This window comes from Microtus pennsylvanicus, chromosome 15 (assembly GCF_037038515.1).
Source record: "Microtus pennsylvanicus isolate mMicPen1 chromosome 15, mMicPen1.hap1, whole genome shotgun sequence".
Classification (NCBI taxonomy): Eukaryota; Metazoa; Chordata; class Mammalia; order Rodentia; family Cricetidae; genus Microtus; species Microtus pennsylvanicus.
This window is the reverse complement of record NC_134593.1, coordinates 66,099,159-66,125,637: the sequence shown is the minus strand read 5'-3', so window position 1 is coordinate 66,125,637 and position 26,479 is coordinate 66,099,159. Positions and strand designations below refer to the sequence as shown.

Here is a 26,479-nt window from a genome sequence, read left to right as displayed (position 1 = left end):
TCAGACTATAAAATGAATTTCCCCTAATTTAGGGACCGAGGCATTTTTCTATAGGAAACTAACCTTGACAGGGGCAAGATTGCATGAGTGACTGAATATTATTTTTTTTTCCTGAGATAGTAACCAGAAAAAAATTTTAAGTTTGTAGTTTGTGAAGTGTGCTTGTCTGAGTATAGCTGAAGGGTCAAGAGCTACCTATATCTCTGCCTGGAGTAGCAGCCTAAGAAAATTACACAGAGGATCAGCAGGTGAATTACTGGTTCCAGGATTAAGACATGCTTGAACAGACAATAAAATCTATTTGAGCAGTTTAAAATATTGTAATTGAAACTGACAACTCTCCAAACACCTGATTGGGAACCTTAGAGAGATAAGGTTTGATCACATACCACTTCCTGATTGGGGAAATCAGTTCTGCCTCTGTCATGTTGGCTGCTAAAATGAGTCCTTTACGAACCTTGTCACAGGTCATTTTAAATCCTTCTGAATTATTTGCTTAAGAAGTTCAGCATTTGCTTTTTCTTTTCCTTTGCTTCGTATTCATTAGATTTCCTGGCCGTATCTAGGTGTGATACTTCTTAATAAAAATTGACTAAACTCTCCCTCCTTAAGTGCAGCTTTAGAAGACTCCTATCAGTTTCTGCAGCTTACCACAGCTGAGAAATTTGGGATGGTGGATTAGCAACTTTCCTGCCGACCACACAGGAAGAGAGCTAAACACTTGCACGCTGCATGTTCTGTCTTATTACCCACAGCAAAATATTCATCAGACCTTATGCAAGGATAGCCAACTGTGTGCTTAAAAAAACTAGCAAATAACATTTTCAAAATAAATAAGTTAGGAATAAACTTTTATTAGGAAAGATGACCATAATAGTCTTTAAAATTTCTCATCAAATAATCAACAGCTTTATTGGAGTTTACAAGTGTGGTTTCAGACATAACTAGATCTTTTAGGTAAAGAGAAAGGAGGGGACAGGGCCATGATGCTACAATGAATAGGTACCCCTAAATTACTAAGCTCACTGGCGAAGCTAGAGTGGCAAACATTGTCAAGCTCTTCAGTAAACTTTTGTGAAATCACCCTGCTAATCTACTTTATAACACACAGACTTTTAGTAACTTTTTCCTGTAACTTGCAAAAATGTAAGACTCACTTAAAAACGCATGCATAATACTCGCCATTGTGTGTTTTGACTTAATGTTATTTCTATTCCCGGTGCTTTAAGAAATACTAGTTGTTTTCTGAGCCTGGCAAACATCCTCTTCAAATGATGACATTCTCAATTTTAAAAGGAAAGGGTTTGAAATTGAGAAGAATAGAATTAAAGATATACCAAATCCTTCTTATTCAAAGTCACTTCTGAGCTTTTCACAGTTTTAGACTTAATGTTAGAATTTAAGAAGGTTTAAGTTAGATGCCAGGAATTTGAAACCGTCTGTCAGAATCTTGGTTTCTAGGTACTCTGTGGACATTCAAGTTGGCTTCTAAGAAGTTAGCATGACACACTTTTTCCAAATTCAATCATTCCTTTTAAAGAAATCTTCTATTCCAAGCATAAGGAGATACAGGATAAAACAGGACTCCCGTATGGTATGTCCAGACAGAAGAGTTCCATTACCAAAGTCCATAAATCACCAGCATCCCCATTAGTGTGAGTACCATGGACTCAGTGCCCGATGCACATCCCGCACCAGTTATATCCAGAGTACTTCCATGGTCTGCTCGGTGGACTTGCTTGACATCACTGAAGTTCATGCTGTCCGGCATCCCTGGAGGATACATAAGAAAACACAGAGTGATGCGGGGCTACCTCAACATGAAAGCCAGAATCGTTCTAATAATCGATAGAACCATGTCACCGACTTCTTGATTTTCTCGTCTTCTCTGTGTTCACCCAGATACTGAGCTGTGTGCTTCATAACTACTTAGTTCTGCCCTAGTCCTCATGGGGCAGTGACATCTTTATATGGGTATTCTCAGAAATGCTCTAAAAGCGAAGCAAAGTTTTTTTTTTTTTTTTAAATAAATCTCAGGCAGCAAGTGGCCCGGATCCTGACCAGAAGACCCGTCCTTCCGGAGGGAATCTTCGTCCGTCGACAGATGGAGATAGAGACAGAGACCCTCATCAGAGCAACGGACTGAGCCCCAAAGATCCAGTTGAAGAGCAGAAGGAGGGAGAAGATGAGCAAGGAAGTCTGGACTGCGAGGGGTTGGTCCACGCACGGAGACTGTGCCTGTTCTAATGGGAGCTCACCAAAACCAGCTGGACCGGGACTGAATGAGCATGTGATCAAACTGGACTCTCTGAATGTGGCTGACAATGGGGGCTGACTGAGAAGCCATTGATAAAGGCACTGGGACTTGTTTCTACTGCATGCACTGGCTTTTTGAGACCCTAGTCTATTTGGATGCAAAGCTTCCTAGGCCTGGATGTAGGGGGGGGGAGGGCCTTGGACTTGCCACAGGGCCGGGTTCCCTGCCCTCTCTTAAGGAGGGAGGGGGAGAGAGGAGGATGAGTGGGGGAGCGGGAAGGTGGAGGGGAGGAAGTGAAAAGTTTTGAATGGAAAAAATAAATAAATAAATAAATCTCTGGTGATATATTTCTAATGTCATCAAGTGGTAAAAAAGCAAAGAAATTTAGTGAGCTATAATATCCTGAGATATTCCATTACGTTTTTTCTTATTCTACCAACTATAGAACTAGCAAGTTTTCTCATGAGAAATCAACGAGGTGAGAGGAAACAATTAAATAAGACTGCTTAAAGTTGAGTTTCTAAATATTGCCTTCTATCAGAATAAAGTAATCATAGGACTTTTTTGCTTATTTATTTTTATTGTTCCATTAATTTTTTTATTTAATCACATTTATGCAATACAATGTGATGTCATGATATAACACAATGTGGAATAAATAACTCATTTTGTATTGTGACTTTAACATTTACCTAGCGACTTCAAAATGTACAATATTTTGAAGAAATATTATGAGAAATACTTATTGTTTTGTACCGTGTCTAAACAATTTGTTCATCCTGCCTGAATGTCACAACTTCCTCTCTGAAACCCTGTCCGATCACCATCTCTTCTTCCCCAACTGGAGGCCTCGAAGTCCCCGGGAAGCAGCATCCTCCATTCTGCTTTTGTGAATGTGACTGCTCCGATTTCATGTATGAGACTGGGGATAGGGACACTATTGTGATACTATCCCCCAATCAATGAGTTGTGCAGCCTTTTTGTGCACAGAGAGGTAGGAAGGTAGCAATATAGATATCTGCCCCCTTATAAGAGAACTCATCAAGAAGAACACTGGCAGTTGAGCATAAAGATGAAGCACTTGATTCATTTATTCATTTTTTGACTTTCGTTTATTATTGGTTTGTTTATTCATTGGTTTTCTGAGCCAGGATTTCTCTGTGTAACAGTCCTAGCTTCCCTGGGACTCGCTCTGTAGAGCAAACTGGCCTCGAACTCACAGAGATTTGCCTGCCTCTGCTTCCCAGTTACTGAGATGAAAGGGGTGTGCCACCACCACCCAGCTGAAGCACTTGATTTAAATATAAAAGAAATAAAAGATAGGTGAAGTGATCCTGCTTTTTTTTTTTTTTTAGTTTTTCAAGATAGGGTTTCTCTGTGGTTTTGGAGCCTGTCCTGGCACTAGCTCTTGTAGACCAGGCTGGCCTCGAACTCACAGAGATCCGCCTGCCTCTGCCTCCCGAGTGCTGGGATTAAAGGCGTGCGCCATGACCGCCTGGCCTGATCCTGCTTTTTAATTACTATTCCCGTGCATTATGGATTTAACAGGCTGGGAGAGAATGGTCTTTCAGTGATTTACAATACACCAATCATTTCCTTCAGGTGGTAGGTGTTAGTGTGATACACCCAGAGAGCTGCTAGTCTATCGCTCATTATCTATTGTCTCCAGTGTTCTAAGGCTATGCGACTCTGAGTTATGTCAGGACATGCTGCTATCAGTCACAATGAAAAGATTTCAACTCAGTGTTACTACAGGCACAAATATTGGCACCATAATTACACTGAGACTAGGAAAAGGGCCTCATATAAGAAAAAGTCAATATTTATGTAATTAGGTCAATACCCATATATAATTCAGAAGGTGAGCTCCACTGCATTCAGGGATGCGAGCATTAAGACAAAGCAAGCTCTGCTGACCTGCTGTATTGATTTTGCAGCCTGAGTCCTGGCATTATTATTCATTGTTTGGGTACTTGTTTTGCCCTTCTGTGTTATTAGGCAAGATGAATAAACTAGCGATTCATTTTTTATAGGGGCAGGAGTCGAATGTGAATATTTTAGTCATGGTTTTAAGCCTCTTGCTGAGCTAGAGTTTAATAAGGAGCTAAGAGGACTCCAAGCAATTTGAACAAATGCCCCCTCTCCAAGATAACTACGTATATCGAAGATTTACAGGCTTCTCTGTTTTTAAGCAATGTGAATTGGTGTTTGGACTGGATTCACGAATTGCTTTTCCATCTTAGGTCTTCCAGGCTGGTGTTTCATTCCTTTCTTCAGGAGCCAGGCACTGATCTAGGTTCTGAGAATACTACCATGTACACACACCTGCAAGCCGAGTGGCATTCGGTCTCCAAGTCGGCAAGATCAGGAGGGCTGTACTGCTTTCAACCCAATATCCTGGTTTAATATCAGAGGTATGTGTATTACTAATTAATGTAAGAATCTTAAGGTTTGTGGCCTTTGAATAAAAGTGAGGATGCTACCTACAGCTATAGTTACGATTCTAGTCACAGCCTGGTGTTGTCATCTGTAGAGAAATAAAATCATGCTGAAAAGCTAAAGTAAAATTGTTTGATACAATGGTTGTTTTCTTAAATTTAAGTAAGTTCGGAAAGTATGCCAAATTTAACCAAAGACTCATTAAAGAAAATTTTGTTCTGGAATATATTTTATTAATAGATTAAATAAAAACAAAGTAGGATTTGAACAATCTTCTGTACATAATAGCAGTACACAAAGGAACTGGTCTATACATATTTCTTCCTCTAATGGCTGTCAGTCTACTTGGGGAATGATAAAGAGTTGTGTTTTGGAAAAATTCAACACAGTCTTAAAACACGGGCACTGTTTTTACAGGTGGCACTGTGGAGGCTGTACAAATGATGGACTAAATTTGCAAAGATGGACACCCCAGAGGAGATGCTCAAGCGTGTCAGTTCACTTCGTGACAGTTGCAGTACAATTTCTAAGGCAGTTCAAAATACTGACTCCAGTAGTCCCATAGGTTAGGCAATGTTTAGCGGTTTTTGTAGATGAAGCAGAGGGGCTCAAAGCAGTGATGGAAGATTTTGACATTCCCATGTGGACCTGGGATGTGTTCAGATGTCCCATGCTACAGACTCTCTGGACTTTACAAAGACAACAACAATTTTGTCGAGAACAGAAAAGAGACAAGTTTGTTGTCATCTCCCTTGACATTTGGAATGACTGATAACATGTGCCAATTTTCTATGTTAGTTAAGCAACATGAAATATTCAGAGGTGAGGGACATGTGGCAGGTGAAGGTAGATCAGGGACCTGAGGATTTGGGGAGGATTCCAGATCATCTTTATCATGAACAGGGACACTTTTTCAGCGAGGCAAAGAGGACTAAGGCTTTCCTGTATACACCTCCCTTTCATCTATTTACATGCCATAAAATTCTCCAGTTTCACTAAGCCATGAACACTGTGCCTAAGGATAGGTTCTTTGAAAGAAGGAAAACAGCAGGGACTTGAATTGTCAATATTGCCAATTAGTTTACTTATTCCCCAAATCTCGTCTCCATCTATTAGAGACTGTGCCATAGTCTCCATGCATAGTGGACACTCACAGCGACACTACAGTTTGGTGGATCTAAAACAAAAAGAACAAAACTTGAACACCAGGAACCTTTTCCAAATTGTTGAAAGGTAAAGGAAAAATGAAATGTTGAAAGCAGAACTACAGAACATTATTTGCACTCAACACTAAGATGATCACAGCATCAAGGTAATTTCTTTCTAAAAAGGATCGTCATAAAATCATGGCACCTTGTCTGTTGTACAGTGTGGCTTGAATGAATATTGCTGTAATGGTAATTGAATAATGAACCCCTTCCCACACCAGAACACATTTAACTTAATTATTTCCTTCCCTTCTGAAGATTAGGAACAGATGTAGGAATTGTTATTTACTCAAGGTCTCTTGGCCACGAGTGAAGATCAGTACGATCCACTCGTCAAGTCTAGCACCATGCTCAGGAGAACACACACTCATAGCATTGCCTTTACAGGCAAGTTCTGGTTTGGCCTGAGCATGGGTGAGTAAGTAACTTCAGCTGTTCTTCAAGAGGACAGAATTTAAAAATCTTTGGGATGAGAGCTCTTTTGGTGAGAAAAGAGAGTTTATCACAACATTGTACAGGACCAGAAATTAAAGTGTAACAATTAAAAGGTAAAAAAGCATACATTTGTACTTTGTTTATAACTGGGGAAGAGTCCTATAGATTGTTAAAGCAGGATTTATAAAGAAAATATTCATGACTTTAGCTCTACAAAAGAATGAATTTATGTATGATATAAATAAGTATTATAAGAGCTAGGGACACTGTGGACTAGAGATAATACATACCACATACTTCAATGAGTGAATAGGGCTTTAACATAGAATTCTTGAATTCCATACAAAAATCTACACATGTTCTTATAGGATAATGGTAAAAGAAAACCAAGGGTAATTACAAGAAAAAATTTGAATTAAGACTAATAAATTGTCCTTAAACAAATAAATATAATTTTTTATATAGAGAGATGTCAATTATATTTTGATCCATTCATAGACAACAGAATATATTGGCAGGGAGACTTTTGAAAAAATTACCAAAATTTATTAATACTGTTTAAATGTACATTTATACAGACAAAATAACTTCATTTTTCAACCTGGTCTATGAGAATAATTAAGAAAATATGCACACAATTATTCACAAAATGTATATGTTAGTGAAAATTATTAGCCATTATGTGGCCATTAATATGAAATCATGTTAAAATATGAGGTAGATCGACTTATTAAAAACATGGGAAGTAGAAAAAGACAAGATCTCCTGAGTAAGTCTCCCTGGAGACCTTGGGGGAGGGTTGAAGGAGGGAGGGGAGAGGCAAGGAAGGGAGCAGAGAAAAATGCAGAGCTCAATAAAAATCAATAAAAAATAAAAACTATTAAAATAGATTTTGGTAGAGTTTATATATTGCTAGGAATATCTTTTTGTCTCAATCAAATATTACCATATTCCTTTGAAAGTAGTAATTCCATCATTAATTTTTGTATTGACATAGTATGCTCCTAGTAGTAATTTTGTGAATTAATACATTGAGAACTATAATTCAAGGAAGAAAATTATAAAAATATGCTTCCTTAAGCTTGTTTCTTTTATTATAAAGGCTAAGAGTGTATTGAATCAACTGAGAATGTGAAATAAAAATGAGAAGTAAATATGAATGAAGAAGCCATGGATACTATATGTTTATACATATACATACATTGTGAGAAAAATTGACAAAGTTGCTAAGGATTTCCAACCTGATCTTCCTGTGGAAGTAACTTGAGCAGAACCTCTTCCTTAGTGACATGGCAGGTGAATTGTTTAAAATCCAGGTGTGGTGGTTTCAAAGAAAATGGCCCCCCAAAGCCCAAAAGAAGTGAGGCATGCCATTGTTGGATTAGATGGAGTATTTAACAGTGAAGGCAGGCTTTGCAAACTCATATGTGCTGAAAATACTGCCTAGTGTTTTGTTTTACTTCCTGTTGTCTGACGATCAAAATGTCGGATTCTCAGCTCCTTCTCCACCTCCATATCTGCTTGTATGTGGCCATGCTCCCGACCATGGTGATAATGGACTAAACCTCTGAAATTGTAAGCTGCCTCTTCAATTAAATATTTTCCTTTATAAGAGTTGCCGTGGTCGTGATGTCTCTTCAGAGCAATAGAAACCCCAACTATGACACCAGCTGTATTTAGCACAATGTCGAATCACCCCCAAGAGTGCCATAGGCATTCCTATAGAGGCCATGATAAGAGTATAACAATATAGTTGAATACAGAGGTGTCTACTGATCCTGTAGCCCTTGAACATGCCTAACTGATATACAACTTAGGGGCTTCCTACTTGGTATGCAAAAAGTCTAGTTAATGAAACTGTCCTAGTTCAAGTGTTCCCTTATTTAAAAGTAAGTGTAACTTGCTTCAGGATAGACCTTAGAAAGAGTGTTATTTTTATTTTACATTCGTTACTTTTTTGTTGCTGTCACAAATACCACGACCAATATCTACGTAAGGAAGAGTAATTATAGTTCAGAGTTCTGGATGGAAAGTTCATAGTTGCACAGTAGATATGACAACAGGCAGCCTTGTTGGAAGGAGAGAGACCACATCTTCCAACACAAGCAGAACAGAGAGAACAAACTGAAAGTGGAGTGAGGCTTTGAACCCTCAAAGTCCAGCCTCCGTGATAAACCTCCACCAGCAACATTCTATCGCCTAAAGCTTTCATAACCTCCAAAAAGATCATCACCCCCTGGGAAACAAGTGTTCATATATGTGAGACTCTGGAGGATACCTATCATTCAAACACGCAGAGAGGTTTTCTGTTCCTGGTACCTTTCATTCTGTAGTAATCATCCTTCTAGCTCTTTAAGTGTGCCTTAGTGCTGATTGAGGATCTTATCAAAAACTACACATATATACATCTGATGTGGAAGCTATGTAATTTAAACAGTTTCATTGTGGTATTTCTTTTATAAATAGCTTTATTGTGAATTTCTTCTGGAATGATTTTTCTAGTAGAATCTTATGGAAGTCATTTTTGTATAGCTGGTTATTAATAAAACACCAAAGTATATTTATTAGCTATATTATAATCTTCACTTATATACTGAATTGAGTTGTAGGAATTTATTCTTACTAATGATGCTGAAAATTGTTTTAAGAAATAAAGGTTGATACTACCAGTTAATACAATTAGAAAAATATTTGTTATACCTTATTTACCTTTGTGACAATATTGACTTAAAACAATATTATAAATTAAAATAGCAAAAATTCACTACCTAAGCAGAGTATAGTGGCTTTCTGTGTTACCAAAGCTAATTTTTTAATGTGAACAGAAAAAACCCTGATTACTGTCAGAAGAATAAAACATTAAGTTTAAAAAGTAACAATGGATGGTAAAATAAGCAGATTAATTCATTCTAAACCCCAAAGCAGAGAAATGTCATCACTGGTTTCTATGATAATTTAAACTAAATAAAAGGTAGAAGGATGTTTTGAAAAAAGTGTCAGTGTTTTTGTCACTTCCCACTTGATTCTTAATTAATTACTAAAGAATATGCTTAACACAAGAAACAACAAGAGAGAATTGGGTGAAGATTATATTACTGACTGTCTCTATTAATTTTCCATCTGTGAGAAGAGACACCATGATCAAGAAAACCAATATAAGAAAGCATTTAATGAGGCCTTGTTTACAATGTCAGAGGGTGAGTCCATGACCACCGCAGTAGGAAGGATGACAGCAGGCAGGCAGTCATGGCAATGCAACAACTCCTGAGTGCTTACATTTTGTCTGCAAGTTGTAGGGGGAGAGAGAAAGGTTGGAGGGAGGGAGTGGGGAGAGAGAGGGGGGGAAAGAGAGGGAAAGAGGGAGAGAGGGAGAGAGAGAGAGAGACTGGGTCTTAATCAAAGCCCACTCACCAGTGACAAAACTCCTTTAACACGGCCACACCCACACCTCCTAATCCTTCCCAAAACAGTTCTGTCAATTAGGGAAGAAGCCTTTAAATATGTGAGTTTATGGGGGCCATTCTGATTCAAACTACTGCACTGACCAAACTAAATGACAAACATGAAAGCCACTGTGTTTAAATGATTGTTGAGCTATAACAATTAATAAATGAGGGCTATAGTAACAGTTGTAATCAGGGTGCCTGAAAATTGTTGGGGTATCTAACTCAGGGCTAGAGAGGTGACGCGGTAGATAGGTGCACTTGCTCTGCAAGTTCAAGGACCTAAGTTCAGATCCACGGCACCAACATGAAAACCACCGTGTGAGGCTATGTGCCTCCTGCCAGGGTGTGGAGGGGCAGACAGGAGGAGCCCTGTGTCCCAGGGGCCAGCTGGCCTATGTGAACAATGGCAGGCTCCAGGTTCTGTGAGACTTGTCTCAAGGGAATGTGTAATGGAGTAACAGAAGAGATTGTCTCCTATTTTTATTTAGCCTCCGCATGTATGTCAACAATGTGTGTGACCCCCTGATACACACACATAAAATACAAATATGCTAATGTATCAGTATGGTATAAAAAGAAGAAATCTTAATAAACTTTTAAGTTGTGTCCAGCTTTATGTTTTAATGAACATTAAAAATTCAAAGCTAAGCACTTAAGGAATTAATATAGAATGCATACATTATACACATATTTAAAAATAGAGGGTTAATGCAACCTAATGGAAATATAGAAAGAACTAATGAAAATTAAGACAGAATAAGCAAAAAGAGCCCGATAAACTGAAAACACAAAATCAGATATTAAAGTCGCATAGAAATAATTCAGTGATCTCCAAATGAAATGAACATCATAAAAATAATGAATGTACATCAGGTTTTTAAAAATGTAGATACACACAAAAATATAATGATATAGAGAGGATTAGAGGCTTGAAAAAATGTACTTTGGGCGGAAACCATTTCCCAAAGATAGTCGATGTCATTACAGCAATAAAGGATCAAATGGACTGAAGCATTGAAAAAGATAACAGTGAACATTACATGATGAGAAATCATCCGGTGCAGAGGTAATAATTCCCGCCTAGTGATTGTTCACTGCTCTCAAAATGAGCACATGCATAGTTAGTGTGGGCTTTTATCAAAACCCACTCATTAGCTGATTCCTTAAACAGATGAAGAGCAGCAAAGTCACATATGAATTGGTCGCTGGAATCGCTGTGAGGAGTGAGGAGGGGAAGAAAATGTCACTTCCTTCTGGCCATGATTTTAGTCATTCTCTTGACATTTTCTTACCCTACCTTGCTCACTCCTCGTGGAGGAGGATAAGATGCCCTGATTACTAACATTTCTTAGCAGAATCCTTTATACCAAACTTTGCGATGTCTCGTCTACTTTTGGATTTGCCTGTTCTGGTTTAACTTATTTTTTTTTTTAATAAAATACAGCCTCAAAAAGCAACTTAAAAGAGAAATTATTATTTTTTTACTTCACATTACAGCCTATTACAGTGAGGAAGTAATGGTTGCAGATACTTGATACCAATGACATAGTACAATCAAAACAGGGTACATGAGAAAGATGAATGGAGTCCTGTGATCTTCTATCCCAAGGGGGAAAAAATAATTGAGGGTTTAGTAGCACACAGGAGACATGAATGGAGAGGGGTAAGTACTGAAGGATAAATGTTTCAGTGAAGACAGTGGGATTGTAGAGATGAGAGGGTACAATGGAATGGGTTATGCAAAATCAAAGATACATAGAGAATCCTTGTAAAAATCAACCAGCTAGTAAGCTAATTAAAGATGTAATATATTAAAAAGGAATTTGTCCAGAAGTACTCCACATGGATGGATAATTCTGCTTCCAGAAGACATTATCTATTACTTAATAATTTGTTTTCCAAGGGCAATATACCTTCTTAAAAGTTGCTGATCAAAGAGACCCCAAAGCACCCCAGATAACATAGAGTAGTGTTATTCTATTAATTGAACACTAAACTAAATAGCCAGATATATTACCCTATTATTTAAGACAGCACTTGTCTAAGTTGGAGTTACTATTGGTATAATGCAATATCATAAACAAAAAGTAAGTTGAGGAACAAATTGTTTGGTTGGCTTATATTTTGACATCACTGAAAGAAGCCAGGGCAGAAACTCAAACAGGATAAGAATCTAGAGGCAGAATTTAATGTAAAGCCCATGGAAGAGTGCTGCTTACTGGCTTGCTACCCACAAGTTGATCAGTCTGCTTTTGTATAGAATTCAAGAACACCAGCCCATATTGGGTTGGGTCCTCCCCCATCAGTCACTAATCAAGAAAATGTGTTACAAGTCAACCTAATCTTAGGGATGCAGTTTCTTATTGTGGTTACCTTTACTCAGATGACTTTAACTTTTGTCAAGTTGGAATAAAATTATGCAACATACAACTCTCCTTGGGTAAAGCACCCAAACTGGTAAAGAAACTTTCCCAGATGGCTAGCTCATAAAGTGGCAGAATGTGCTTTGCAGCTACAATTAGAAAGAATTTACCAATGGTCTTACACAGGACTGACTCTAAATGCTGAAACACCAACATGCCTGGCAAGTTGGGTCCATTGCTTAGTGGCATGAAGGTTATGGGGTTAAAACCAACCACTTCCAATTAGATATGAATCGTGTTCCATGAGAGGGATTTTATATCTGGAGCTGTAAGCCTCATCAAAAGCAGAATATAGAAGGTTGTCTTTCCTAAGTTAGAACTTATTATTATCTTGCTAAGTGGTTATGCTGTCAAACTGGATTCTAAGTAGTTATTCTTGTAGTAATACATTTTACACCACTTTCATCTATGTTTAGAAAAACTTTTTCTAGTGGGGAGTGGTTATCGCAGAGATTCAGGACTGGTAAAGTATTCAGTGATGGGTGAAACACCTGTATCAACCTCCCAACACCCAAGATTCAGGTAGAGTCACAGAAGAGGGGACAGAAAGAATGTAGGCACTGATGGGTGGTACGAAGAGCTATAAAGTACCAACTCATGAACATGACAAGTCTCTTGCAAATGCCAGCTTATGGCCATCGTGGTTACTTGCACAAGACCTGAGCAATATTAAGCAAGACAAAAGTCCATGTTGGACTGCAGGGAGATCTGGCAAACCACCCCTATCCAAGGAGGTGTTGGCAGTGTATAATTGCTGGGGAAAGTAAAATTATTTCATTTAGTACATGATCACTGATAAGTTTGTTGCCCTTGTCTCCATCTATGAACATCAGGATTCAGGGTTTTATTAATAATATAAATAAAAAGAGGATATTCAGATAGGAGAGATATAATGTTGAGATGCTGTCAGACTTAGAAGGGAGGTAGTGGTAGATGGATACAATCAGTATATAATTAGTATATATGAAATATAATTAGTAAATATGAAACTTTCAAGGAATAATATTATCATTTATAAAGAAAATACAGAAAAACGAATACGTGGTTATTTATTTGTGCTAAGCCTCTTCTCCATGTATACTGTCCGACATACCCTGCATAGGGAATGGTGTTATCCACAGTGGACTGTGGATACACCAAGACAATTCCCCTCCAGCATGCACACAGGTCATTCTTATCCAGATAATCATTCATTAATACTCTCCCCTCAGGTGATTCTAGGAGGTTTTTAGTTGACAGTTAGAGTTACTTATCATATCTGTCCCTAGTGAAGACACTCCCCAGATTGTAGTCAGTATATCATGACTACTTGGGGCAATCTACTACATTTTAAAGCTCTGCTTGTAAGTTGATGACAATTCTTAGATGAAATACGAGGCCTCATCAACAATAAAATAGGTTGTATTTTTATTCTAATCATCTGACACTTATGAAGAGATGATCTTTAATGTATCTTGTTCAAATTCCACATTCATAGGTTTTATCTATTGAGTAAATAAACACACTTAGGTAGATAGAGATAACATCTCCCAGCATTCTGTTCTGTCTACTCCACCTATCTAAATTCTGCCCTATCAAAAAGCCAAGGCAGTTTCTTTATTAACCAATGAAAGTAATAAATAGACAGATGACCCACCTACATCAAAAATACAGAATTTTGGTGACTTCACAGTAAATTAAAAAATCAAAGCTAAAGAAGAACTGTATTTTCTAAAGCTAATCTCGTCTGTGAACATAAAAGAAATCTGTTGGCAGAGGGAGGCTGCTCATTTGTTCCTGGCTAACCTGACTCAAAATAAACAAACAGAAACTGTATTAATTGCAATATTCTTTGGCCAATAGCTTATGTATATTTCTGGCTAACTCTTATATCTTAATTTAGCCCATTTCTATTAATCTGTGTATCGCCACGTGGCTGTGCAAAGTTTCAGAGTCTGTCTGTTCCAGAAGCTACATGGTGTCTCACTGACTCTGCCTTCTTTCTCTCATCATTCAGTTTAGGTTTCCCACCTAGCTCTACTCTGCCTTATCACAGGCCAAAACAGCTTCTTTATTCTTTAACCAATAAAAGCAACACATATACAGAAGGACTTCCCACATCAGGAGCCTAGATGAAGGAAAATCAAAACAAGTTGATGGACAAGCAAATTCAAGTGTGTGGAAAGAGACTTTCTCTGCATTCTCAATTTGAGGGTGATGACATTCGGTGTGGGGTTATTGCACCTCTTCCTGGAGAGTCGATGGTTCTCCATCTAGATTTGCAAGTTTTTCCAATTGAGAAAATACTGAATCTTTGCTCAGTTGTGTCCAAATAACACAAATTAAACTGTATCTGATGGTGTTCTCAGATTTGTTCTAGATTTTACATTTTTCTGTTTTATCACATATTTCCTGAATCAATTCCTCTGTATTTTTATTGACATTTTTATGTACTTCAAATATTACATTATTTTTCTCTAAATTGATCATTAGTTTTTGTTTTAATGTGTTCGAGCCAAATCAATACACTACCAAGCCTTTAATTCTTTTGGTAAAGTCTCTGACTAACACACTGTTCTTCATTCATAGATGTAAGATGACTTGCTCATGAGCTAAAAGGATGGGTACTGAAAATGCTTGGTACCCTATGCATAGGCTTCTGAGGTACTAAATAAGTGCAATCTGACGTTCACGCTTGCTGAGAACCGTATTTGTTAGGAGGAAAAGTCAGACTAGGAAAACAAATTCCTCTGAAACATGCTTATCAATATCCCTGGCCAGCCTAAGTAACTGTACTCAGAACTTCCTGTGTTTCTCTGCATCTCTTACTTTCCTGTCCACCTAAGCAGGTGGGGAGAGAATTGGAGACAAAATGTCAGCACAGCATTCTCATGCAGAAAGGATATGAGTCACACTCCTTGATAGTTTATTGACAAAAACTAGCCACATAATAGTTCTTAACGTCAGCAACAGCTGATTACCATCCATTCTTGACCTCCAAGTTATATCTCTAATCCAGGTGCGTTTCATCTCCTTAGACTTAGCTAAGACCCTCCATTCTCAGTTGTTCTCTTTGATATCACAGAGCCAAACGTGCCGTAGCTAACAACCATGACACACAGCAACGCTGAAGCCTGATTCAGATGAAGAGCTTCCCTCCTTCCTTCATGATTTCCTTATACTATCTCATACACAACCAAGAAAACACATCATGAATAATACTCATGGACCTTAATAAAAAAGCAATCCCACAGGCCTACTGGCTTGCTTGACCGTCTGGGATGCATGCACCCTAATATCTTGACTTTTGTCAACCTCCAGTTGGCATCTCTAACTTATCTGTAGCCCAAGGAACCTTAAAATAATAGGTATATTCTAGTTCATGGGTTTGGGGTTCCATCACTTCACTGTATCTCTCCTGATGCAGAAACTTGAATCTGTCTTACTGCTATTTGAAGGTTTTATTGGATAATAAGGAAACAAGTGAGAAGAAATGAGAAAGGAAAAGGGAGAAGAGACAGAGAAGATGAAGCTCAGGAGCAAGTCAGATGTAAATTACATCACTACAGATAACAGTCCTGCGGGCAGAGACCAAAGGAAGAAACTCAGAAATATGGCAGATCAGAAGTAAAATCTATCTCTTTCCATACAATTCTTTTATTTCCTCTTAAGCACGGCAGAGGATATGAACATGAAAATATTTTGCCTAAGAACAATACCCAGGTTATAAGAATTCTAGAAACTACATGAAGAGTCAAGTTTGCTTTGCAGTGTTTCATCAAGTAGGAAGGTAGACACACATGTGCTAATTAGTCTTCACACCAATACCTCTACCATTGATTACACCTGCAATTCTGCCACCCCCATGTCAAGATGTACAGGAGAGATAGGAACCCGCTCTTTGAAGGAGACAAGGATAACCGCATGCTAATGCTTTTGAGCCATGCTTTTGGTGACTCTCCTACCCTACTAGAGGTGACACTGCCTGTTCACACATCTTTGGAGGATTCTGGGAAGAAGCTGGATTGGTTTCTGAGTCTCCCTACGCTTCAAAAGACTTATCCTTCTGCATTCTGTGTTACATCCTAGTGTCCCATCTGCTTTCTAGATCCCAAGTGTTGTCACTGCCGTCTCCTCTCCTGTTTCCTCCACACTCAATAAATTTAGGGTTTGGGAGGAAAAAAATCTAGAGTGTATTTTAGTAGTTTGTGGGAGGAAATAAAATTAAATGTGTCTGATCAATCTGTCATCTTGATGGCAATGTTTCCAATATCCAGTCCCCGAGGCTCTGACTAAATGTCTGGACAGGAATTATCTGTCGTGGATGGGACAGCTCACATTACTGCCTGTACTGAGTGACCGGTGCCTCTGCATAGACACTAATTATTTTTGAGAGTCGTTCCTGATAGGACCATTTTCATTGCAATTACTGAGCAATGTTTCATTTTTTTTCATGAATCTTAGTTTCCCTTACTAGCATCTTCACTAATTAATAATATATGATGCAAATCATCCAGCTGTTTTAGAAAAGAAAGTATAAATATGTATGAAGATGGGATGGATAGTCTCCTGGTTTCTATAGTTCTCCTTATGAACTGTAGGCTTGCCATATAATTGGAAAGCTCAATGCATCCAAAAAAAATATAACTAGAGAGCTATGAGGTGAAAGAATTGTTATATTTTGAGCCACTGTGTGTGTATGCGTTTGTAGGTGAGCATGCACATGTGTCCACACACACACCCGAAGCTGAGACAGCATCTTCCTATAGCTGTTGCTCAATAGCTTTCCATCTTGCTTTGTGAGACAACATTATGACATGGATGTGACATACACCTCACAGACTTACCTGTTGGAATGCTTGGTTCCTAGCTGAGGGGACTGTTAGGGAAGGACTGAAAATTTTAGGATGTGCAGCCTTGATGGAGGAAGTGGGTCACTGGGAATGTGGGGTGCTCTTGAGGCTTTATAGCCTGGCTCTACCTCCTGTTCACTCTCTACACTTTGAATTTGGAGACAAAGCCTGGTAGCTTTCTTTCACCCACCCTGCTCACTGCCTTCTCTTCCCTTCTAGATGGAGTGTATCATTTGGAATTGCCAGCCAAAGTAAAGCCTTTGTCTCCTAAATTACTTTCACCAGATTTTTTTTTTTAGAATGTCAGTGAGAATGTAACAAAGATGTAGCATTTCTCACTACTGTCTCTTAGTGACATGGAGGATCATTGATTGGGCTAGGGTGGCTGGTCGGTGAACACCAGGGTTCACATATCTGTATCTCCCTAACACTAAAACTGCAAGCGTGTGCCTTTGGTTTTAAGCATGCCAGGTTTTATCCATGTGTTTCAACAACTGATCTCCGATCCTCATATTTGATTGTCAAATGATTTACTGACCAGGCTACTTGCTTGGTCTCACTGATTTTTATTTATATTTTTATGTTAAAGTCATAATCCATATTTAAAAAATACTAGATAAGGAATGGATTAAAAGTATATCACTTTTCAAGTATTTGTTCAAAAGTTGCTGGGACAAGTAAAATGGGAACACTGAAAAGGAAAAAATTTCCATTTGATGAAAGGTAAAAATTAACTTCAGATAAAATAGGTCCTGTTTGACTTCAGTAAATGAAGAATATTAGGTAGTTAACCATTATCATCTGAAGTTTTAAAGATATCTAGGAATATTGTGTAAGAGAGACCATGAATGCTTATTATGTTTATTAAGTGGAAATGAATTATCATAGTTTGCATATCCATTCTTCAAATGTATCAGAAAGCATTACATGAAACTATTTAGATCTCCACATATTTTAATTATACTGAAGAAGAGTGTCCTTGTCAATGCAATAACTTTCCCAAATCAAATAAATATTGCTGCCGTTATCTCTGAGATAAATATTGGTGTGGTTCATACCCAGAAAACTCACATTATATGAGGACAAGTTTCTGCATTAAACACATTCTCATCCTGTGTTCACATGCTAATATGACTATGGAGGTTTGGCTATATATTTACCTAGTGATATATTTACCATCTGTTTTATATACATAATTTACTTTTGATTGAGAGATGATATAAAAACACTAGGCGAATGAGGGAGGCAAGGACACATTCAAAATGCAAGTGCAAAAATCATGGAGATGTTCAAAATGATAAGATCACCTTGTCTGTTCCAGCACAGAAAATTACCCATCATCATACCCCATCTCCTGAAAAGCAGCATCATTGGCTCTAAAACTCACCTTTTTTTTTTGTTCGCTACATATTTATTCTCACGTGAACTTATTGTTTCCTGACTTAGGTTAAATGTTTGGCATATGCATACTTGCTAACAGTCCTGGTCATTCTTTCTCCATGTCCCTATACATTTTCCAATTATAAAGTCTGAAGTTTGTTAATTTAAGTGTGTATAATTTTCTCTTGTCACAGACTAGCCTAAATTTTTTATTTTGTATATATTATGACTTTTTTTACACACAGATTTGTATATTGATCTCATTTATTTAATTTTAAGGGCTTCAGTGTTGTGAATAAATATGCTTCTGTTTTATATTCTTTGGGGTATTATGTAGATATTTTTAGTACCAGATATGTAGTCGTGAGGTCTGAATGTAGGACTTACTCTTTTTATTTACTTTTCTTTACTTTTCATCACTTGGGACTTAGGACCTCGAGTCTCATGTCGGGTATGTGCTCGGCTACATACTCAGGTCTGGAAATAAATGTGATGTATAAATAAGCACTTAACTTTTCAATTTAGTTTAGAACTACAAAAATTATAGAATTAATGTCGGAAGATGATAGAGGACAGGAGGAGGATGTGAAGACTCACCCCCAGAACCCTGAGAAACACTTCACTAAGCTTCAGCCGCGGCATCTGTAAGAGCTGCATGACACCAAGACCTTCCCTAAGGACAGTTCTGAAAATGACATGAAATTTTAAATGTGAAAAAAATCTTTGGTATATTCTACACAAAACAAAAAATTGCTTTTTGTCTGAAAATCAGAGGCAGAGGCCAGCAAAGCGAACTGACAAGGGGAGTTCACTCAGATAATACTGCAGAACCAGCAGCTGGATGCCAACCTCTTGACTTCCAGTTCTAACCGAGGGGTGACTGATAACTCACTTCCAGGGAACAAAGCATGGGCCTTGTTCAAAAGCCAGTCAGATGTCAGACAACACAAATAAAAACTAGAAATGAGAACCGTTGTGGCCATAAAAGAACTGTTACAGCAAATGTATTCCACTGCCTATGTCTATAAGCACTTAGCATTTCAAAGGTCCCCCAAAATGTGTGAGATGAGAGCCCACAATAGATGGCACTTGATGAACAAACATATTATATGAGACCCGTGCTAAATAAACAGTGGGAAAATACAAAACAAGAAACCTGAATGCAACATATTTCACCACGACATTTTCTTATAAGATGCTTTTCCAGAGGATTTCCAGCATGTTTTTTTTGTTTGTTTGTTTTCCTAACAGCTCTGTCAAGTAACATAACCCTATGATTTTAAGGAGCATTTGTGTTCCTCTTACAAAACAACAAAACAAACAAACAACAGAACAATTACTATTCCAAATGTTTTACTTTGAAAGTACTTTGACAGTACTTGGAGGATAACTTTCAGCATAGAAAGAGGTGAGAAAAAAAAATCAGTTCCACATATGAGAGCCAGAAAAAAAATAGACTCTAGGAATATGGAGTTGGAGAATATTGCACAACAGAATGTGGGCGGGAGGAACTAAGGGGAAGGGGAGTCTAAAATACCTACATTCCAGTATCTGGGCTAAATACAGCTACACAGTTCTGACTCCTATGGATACATCGTTAGACAAGAATGGGGAAATTTATTTGAAAAGGTATTAGGTACATATTTCTTTTCCTTTGGCTTCTGAATAATTACCTACAGTATATATGCTTGAAGAAAAAAAACATAGCCTTCTGTCTTCTAAAGCTTGTTTGCTTAGGTGAAATAAAGTTCAAGTAGCTTGTGCAGATAAGGCTTTGAGAAGTGGTTTAAATATTAGTTAAGAGAACTTATTGTCACACGAAAGTGGTTAAAGCAGATGGCCCGCATTATGCATCTGATAGGGGTCTCTCATAACAGTCTCACCACCAGTCCCTTGTTTATGGAACACCAGAGCTGCGACACAAGCTGGCAGGATCTGGCTTGTTAATATTCTATTCCTTGCTCAGTCTGAGGTGTGTGAGTCGAGCTGGGTGGGATCACGGAAAACATTACAGCCATGAGACTCAATTACAGTACGAAGGAAACAAATCCCACAGTCAATATCAAACTCATACCCAAAGTGTGCACTTTGCTAAAGTGTTGCCTTGAGACATCTTTCTATGTGATGTGGTGCCAACATTATCTGTAAAATTCAGAGCCAGCTTAAATGAAAAGAATCCTTATATTCCCACTTTCGAAAATAGATTCTTATTACAATGTTAACTAAACGTGAAAAAGTCAAACCATGTACATTTTATGATTATAGCTAAAACAAACCAAAACCAAAGAAAGAAGTGATATGACTCATAACATTGAAATTGTGATTATAGTAATATGAAGGACCATTTAGTCACCCCACTGAAACCCTCCTCTACCAGGAATCCACAATGATGCAGCTAATGTTGTATTTATGTGTCAGCCTAACTGAGCAGCAGGGCACCCAGGTATTTGAGCAAACACTCCTTGGGTCTTTGTGCTTTGCTGCTTTCCTATAACTCTGGCATATCAATAAGTGGACTGGGTGAAGTAGATCGCTTTTCTTATTGTGAGTCGGGCATACACAATCCGTGGATGACTTAAATAGAAAAAGGAAGGGGAAATTTTCCTTCTCTTTAAACTGGGACTTTTTCTTGTCTCAAGTCTATTGATCTTAGACTAACTGGAGAAACATCATGGCTTCCCCAGGATTTCAAGTTTGGATAAGATTGGAATAAAAATAAGGACTTGAATAGATCCTTGAATTTGTATATCCACAAATCCATATTTTCCATTTTCTTCCTCAGATGACAGCAGTCTTTATGTCTTTAGTATTCTGAGGCACGTTTCTGCTCCACAATAGTACACTTGGATATGTCTATTTATCAATATTTTAGTGTTTGTTATGGTTCAGATCTTAAATGCCAATTCATGCTCTTGTGTTCAGGCATCGTTCTCAGCTGATAACATTTTTGAGAGCTGCTAGAACTGTTTGTAGTTTAGACTCATTGGAGGTGCATCCTGAACATGCCCTTTCTTCTCTTTTCATGACACCCATGAGGTGAGCAGCCTCTGTAGCCAATGCTCCTGTTGTGTGCCTTTCCAGAAGTCCCACAGCCACAAGGTCAAGCGACAATGACTCCTATCTCTAGAACGGTGAGCCAAATAAACCTTTCTCCGCTTAAGTTGTTTCAGTTATTTCTCCTAACAGAGATAAAGCTGCCACTAACTTCATGATGAACAAAAGTAACTGGAGGTGAATAAAATGGCTGAGGCAAACGACGCTTCATTGACGTAGGGGACATAGCAGACTGTCTAAGATGGCAGTGTAAAACTGATGAGACTGAACACAATTACAGACTGGAATCGGGGTCGACAAACATCACGCATGGCCAGAAATAGAGTCATTTTGTTTCAGTTCATTAAGAATTTTGCTACAACTAAATATGATTTAGTTTGCTCAGTTTTTTTCTCTTTTAATCATTTTGTTATGTTAAATATAATATAGCTGCCTCATACATGGTTTAATGCAATTTTATTTCATTATTATGTCTTGGGAAACTGAGACAACTTTGACGTGGTGTTATGGCAGCATTTAAACACTGTGAATTAGTATGTCACGTTTAGATTTTATAGATAAGCTACAGTATTGTTATAAGAGGAAATAAGTCTTATATTAGGTTTTGTAAGTATAAATTCTATACTGATTAAATAGAAACTACTGCTATCGGATTTGAACGTAATAGGCAGTCTCATTGATGTTACCACTTCTATCACACTATAATTTTGTTAAACACTGATTGCCTCACTCACTGAAGGACATTTAAATTATGTATAGTTCAGATGACTCAACATCGGCCTTCTACTTTTTATCATGCAGCATCTAATCATCCTTTTTCAATGATAAAACAGTTCTCAAATAGATTGAACACACAGATTTAGGATGAGAAGTTCCACAGTAGACTAGTGGTTATTTCAAACACTTGGACTGTATCTGCTAGAGGATCTAGTAACCTAATATGCATATATTGACATTGAGATTATTTAACAGGTTTAATTACCAATTAGAATCATAAGAAATATGTAATTTAGAGGTGGATTATCAGGAATTCTACTTTAAACCAAATTGAATCCCTTATTTTTATGTTTTTTTAAAAGTATAGATATTTAAAAATATAAGACCTTCCAACCCAAGTGAGGTACTTTCTGGTATAGCTAGGTAATAAATGAAACCAATTGCACTCTTTCAAACAGAGTACATTATATCAGCTAAAATCTACTCTCCATAGGTTGAAAACACAGAGATTACCATCTGCCTGTATATCAATAAAATGTGTTCTGGGGATATTGCTTCAGCATTTTTTTAAATTAGAAAATAATCCAGTTTTAAAAGGACTTTTGCTCCAATTTTCTTTGATTTATTTTTTAAAGAAAACAAACTATCTTTTTTTTCATTTTGCATACCTATTCCAGTTCCCATTCCCTCACTTCCTTCCATTCCCTCCACCTTTCCCTTACCTGCTTCCCATCCACTCCTCAGAGAAGGTAAGGCACATTGCTTTGGGGAAGGCCCAAGGCGCTCCCTACTATATGTAGAATGAGCAAAGTATCCATCCAAAGAGAATGGGCTACCAAAAGCCAGTACAAGCAGTAGGGATAAATCCTAGTGCCACTGCCAGTGGCCCCACAGTCTTCCCCAGCCATACAACTGTCACCCACATTCAGAGGCTCTAGTTTGGTCCTATGCTTGTTCCTTCCCTTTCAGGCTGGGATTGGTGATCTCCCAGTAGCCCAGGTAAACTGTTTCAGTGGGTGAACCCATCATGGTCTTGACCTCTTTGCTCATATTCTCACTCCTCCTACTCTTCTACTGGACTTTTTGAGTTTAACCCAGTGCTCCGGGACAGGTCTCTGCCTCTGTTTCCATCAGTTGCTGGATGAGGGATCTATGGTGATATTTAAGATATTCATCAGTCTGACTACAAGCTAAGGCCAGTTCAGACACCCTCTCCTTTATTGCTTAGGGTCTTAGCTGGGATCATTCTTCTGGATTCCTGGGAAATTCTCTAGATCCAGGTTTCTTGTTAGCACCATAATGGCCCCTTCAACCAAAATATCCCTTTCGTTGCTCTCATCTCTGCCCTTTCTTCATCTTGACTATCCTATTCCCTTAAGTTTTTCTCCCCCTCCCCCTCTCCCCTTCTCTCATTCTCTTCCCCTTCTATCCTCCCTTCTCCCCCAACCCCATGCTCCTAATTTTTTCATGTGTTCTTGTCTATTTCCCCTTTCCAGGTGGATCTATATATATTTGTCTTAGGGTTCACCTTGTTTCTTAGCTTCTTTAGGGTCATAGACTATAGGCTTGTTATCCTTTCCAGAGAGTATCCACTTATGAGTGGTACATACCATGTTCTTCTTTCTGGGTCTGGGTTACCTCATTCAGGATGTTTTTTTCTTAGTTCTATTCATTTGCATACATTAAAAATATAGTAATCTATTGTGTAAATGTACCACATTTTCTTTATCCTTTCTTTGGTTGAGAGGCATTTAGGTTGTTTCTAGGTTCTGACTATGACAAATAATGCTGCTGTGAACATAGTTGAGCACATCCCGGGAGTATGATAGATTCCAATTTTCACTTTCAGAAATACCTAATAACATAAATTGTGTAACCTTTTCTTTGTTACCACAATAAATTCAATTTCATTAAAGATCAAGAAAATTAATGGTAAGGTTTTCTGGCCATCCGATAATAATCACAATGGCTTTCTTTAAAATGTGCTGGGAAGGACATATGCTGTTCTTAGTTATGATTATGTCCGTGGTTGTTGCTCAGTTTGATGGGCGCTAGTGCACACAGAGGTAAATGTGGCAACTTACATTTGATTTCCTCACTAGCCTGCTTTTTAGTCTAGACATAAATACACATAACATGAAAACTCAACAAATGTTTATTATCCTGTAAAATTTGGAAGGCAAGTCTTCTTATCTCTCTTTGAACTATATTGGGCATTTATTAGTATAAAAACTTTTTATAGTAGACATTCAGTGTCTTTATAAGAAATGTAATCTGTACATCTTTTGTACCAAATACATTTTTTCCTGGAAGTCTTATGTATTGCACTCACCATAGCTTTCAAATTCATATATTTAAGGAGGACCAGGACTTGAGACTGAAATGACGCCTCATGAAGTCCTTGATGTAAAAGACTGTATATTATTCAGGAGTTACATTTATATTACTCATGGGTTCTCTCTTGTCATGCTCTATGCTCTTGTTCCCCTTAGCAACTATGTAGCTCAGCTGTAAGATCGTATACCTAGAGTACCATTCCACCACGACCTTCCTGCCAAGGTGAACTATTCTCTCCGAACTGTGAACCAAGTAAACTGTTCCTCTCTTGAGTTGCTTCTGTCATGTGTCTTGCTACAGAGATGACAAAAATACCAATTCAGATAAGCAGTATAGGGAACATGGGCTTTTCCCTGTGGCAAACATCCCATGTGGTTCTTTGGCCTCTGAAGCTAACTTTCAGGAAGGATTTGGAGAAATTCTCCAATGCTGTGAAGAGAGGTTATTGGACTACTCTGGAGGGGGTGCAGAAGACCAGAGTGCCACATGAATGTAGACAGTACAGACTAGTTCTGAGAAATTTTAGAGGGCAAGAAATTCTCTATCAGAAATTGAACATGAAGACAGAATTGGAGTGGAGACCCTGCGATGTTTAAGTTGCCAGAAGTGGGATGTCTCCAGAAGAAAGCTGCGGTCATCAAGTAACGCTGACCCAACAGGGAGCCCAGGTGACCTGGAGGTGGCAGAGCAATGAGGTTAGCTCAGATGATATTATCAAATACTACATATGTAAGTCTTGGCTTCTCCTCCCAAGTTTCTGTTTTTTTCTTGGCCCAGACCTCACTGCTATTCTCTTGCTCTTCTCTTTTGGAATAAAAATGTTTATCATGTGTCATTATATATTAGATTTAAAGTATTTAATTTAATTTTAGTTTAGTTTATAGGTGTTCATGGCTATGAGTTGCCCTGAATCTCAGAGGAGACATTGGGCTTTTAAAAAAATATCCGCACTACTAAGACTATAGGGGCCTTTGAACTTGGACTGAATATATTTTGCCCTGTGAGATGACCTGAATCTGTGGGAACCAGAGACAGCATTCTGGTGTGTGCTTGAAATGTCTCCCCACAGGCCCATTTGTTTGAACACTTGGTCCCCATCTAATGGTGCTGTTGTGGGAGGTTGTAGCACTCTAGGAGGTCAGGCCAAGCTGCAGGAAGTGGATTGGTAGGGCTAGGTCCTTGGGGACATATTACCCTTGCTTTCTTGTGTGTCCTCATCCAGCTACCATCTGTGGATTTCTTTAAACACGCACATACTGGGAATTTCCCTTGCATTCTTTCCCACCTGGGTAGATTGTTCTTTCTGAGTCTCTGACTCAACATAAATCTTCCTCCATTAAGCTGTCTCTGTTAGGTATTTCTGTCATGATGACAAGAGAAATGATTAACAAAAAAAGGAAAAAAAATCTATTGGTTTCATATTGAAACATCCTATATTTAATGCAATAGTATGGGATGAAGAGAATTTGCCTAAGTACATAGAGCCAGGGTAGAAAACATTCAAATCTGTACCTACACACAGAAATACAGACAACTGCCCCCACACGAGTTGTCCTTGTAAACATGATGAAAACGAGCAAGGAAACCTATTGTATCTGTAAATTTCTGTTTTTCTTAGCTCCAGCTCGGCCTTTGACAAGTTTCTGATATGCTTCTATCTGGGCACTGTTACCACCTGTAAGGGTGGATCCAGGATTTTTTCAGTGTCTTCCCTGCATGGTAAATTATCTTTAATAGAGCATTAGAGAATATAACACATTTTACAGAAAGACCAGTTTTTTCTGGCAACAGAATAATATCCCTTCGTGCATTTCCCTACTCCTGGTAATGAGACAATTCCTTTATGTTGTAAATTATTTGTGAATTTAGAATTGCTGATAAAAAGCCAAGTTCCAAGCGAAGGACAAGGGTAACAGGGGTAACAGTCACAAGATCAACCCAGGCTGATGTC

The 26,479-nt window shown here is 38.1% G+C and overlaps 1 protein-coding gene across 2 annotated transcripts in view; it reads right to left on the bottom strand.

Moving 5' to 3' along the window:
• Positions 1–834: 834 nt before the first annotated feature.
• The window catches only part of Gpc5 (glypican 5), a 1,110,053-nt gene continuing 1,084,408 nt past the window's right edge, over positions 835–26,479 (bottom strand). For both annotated transcript variants that reach the window (XM_075949575.1, XM_075949572.1), the window contains one exon: positions 835–1,773. In XM_075949575.1, coding sequence (XP_075805690.1) covers positions 1,619–1,773 — 155 coding nt within the window. In that variant the 3' untranslated portion in view covers positions 835–1,618. The remainder of the gene's footprint in view (positions 1,774–26,479) is intronic.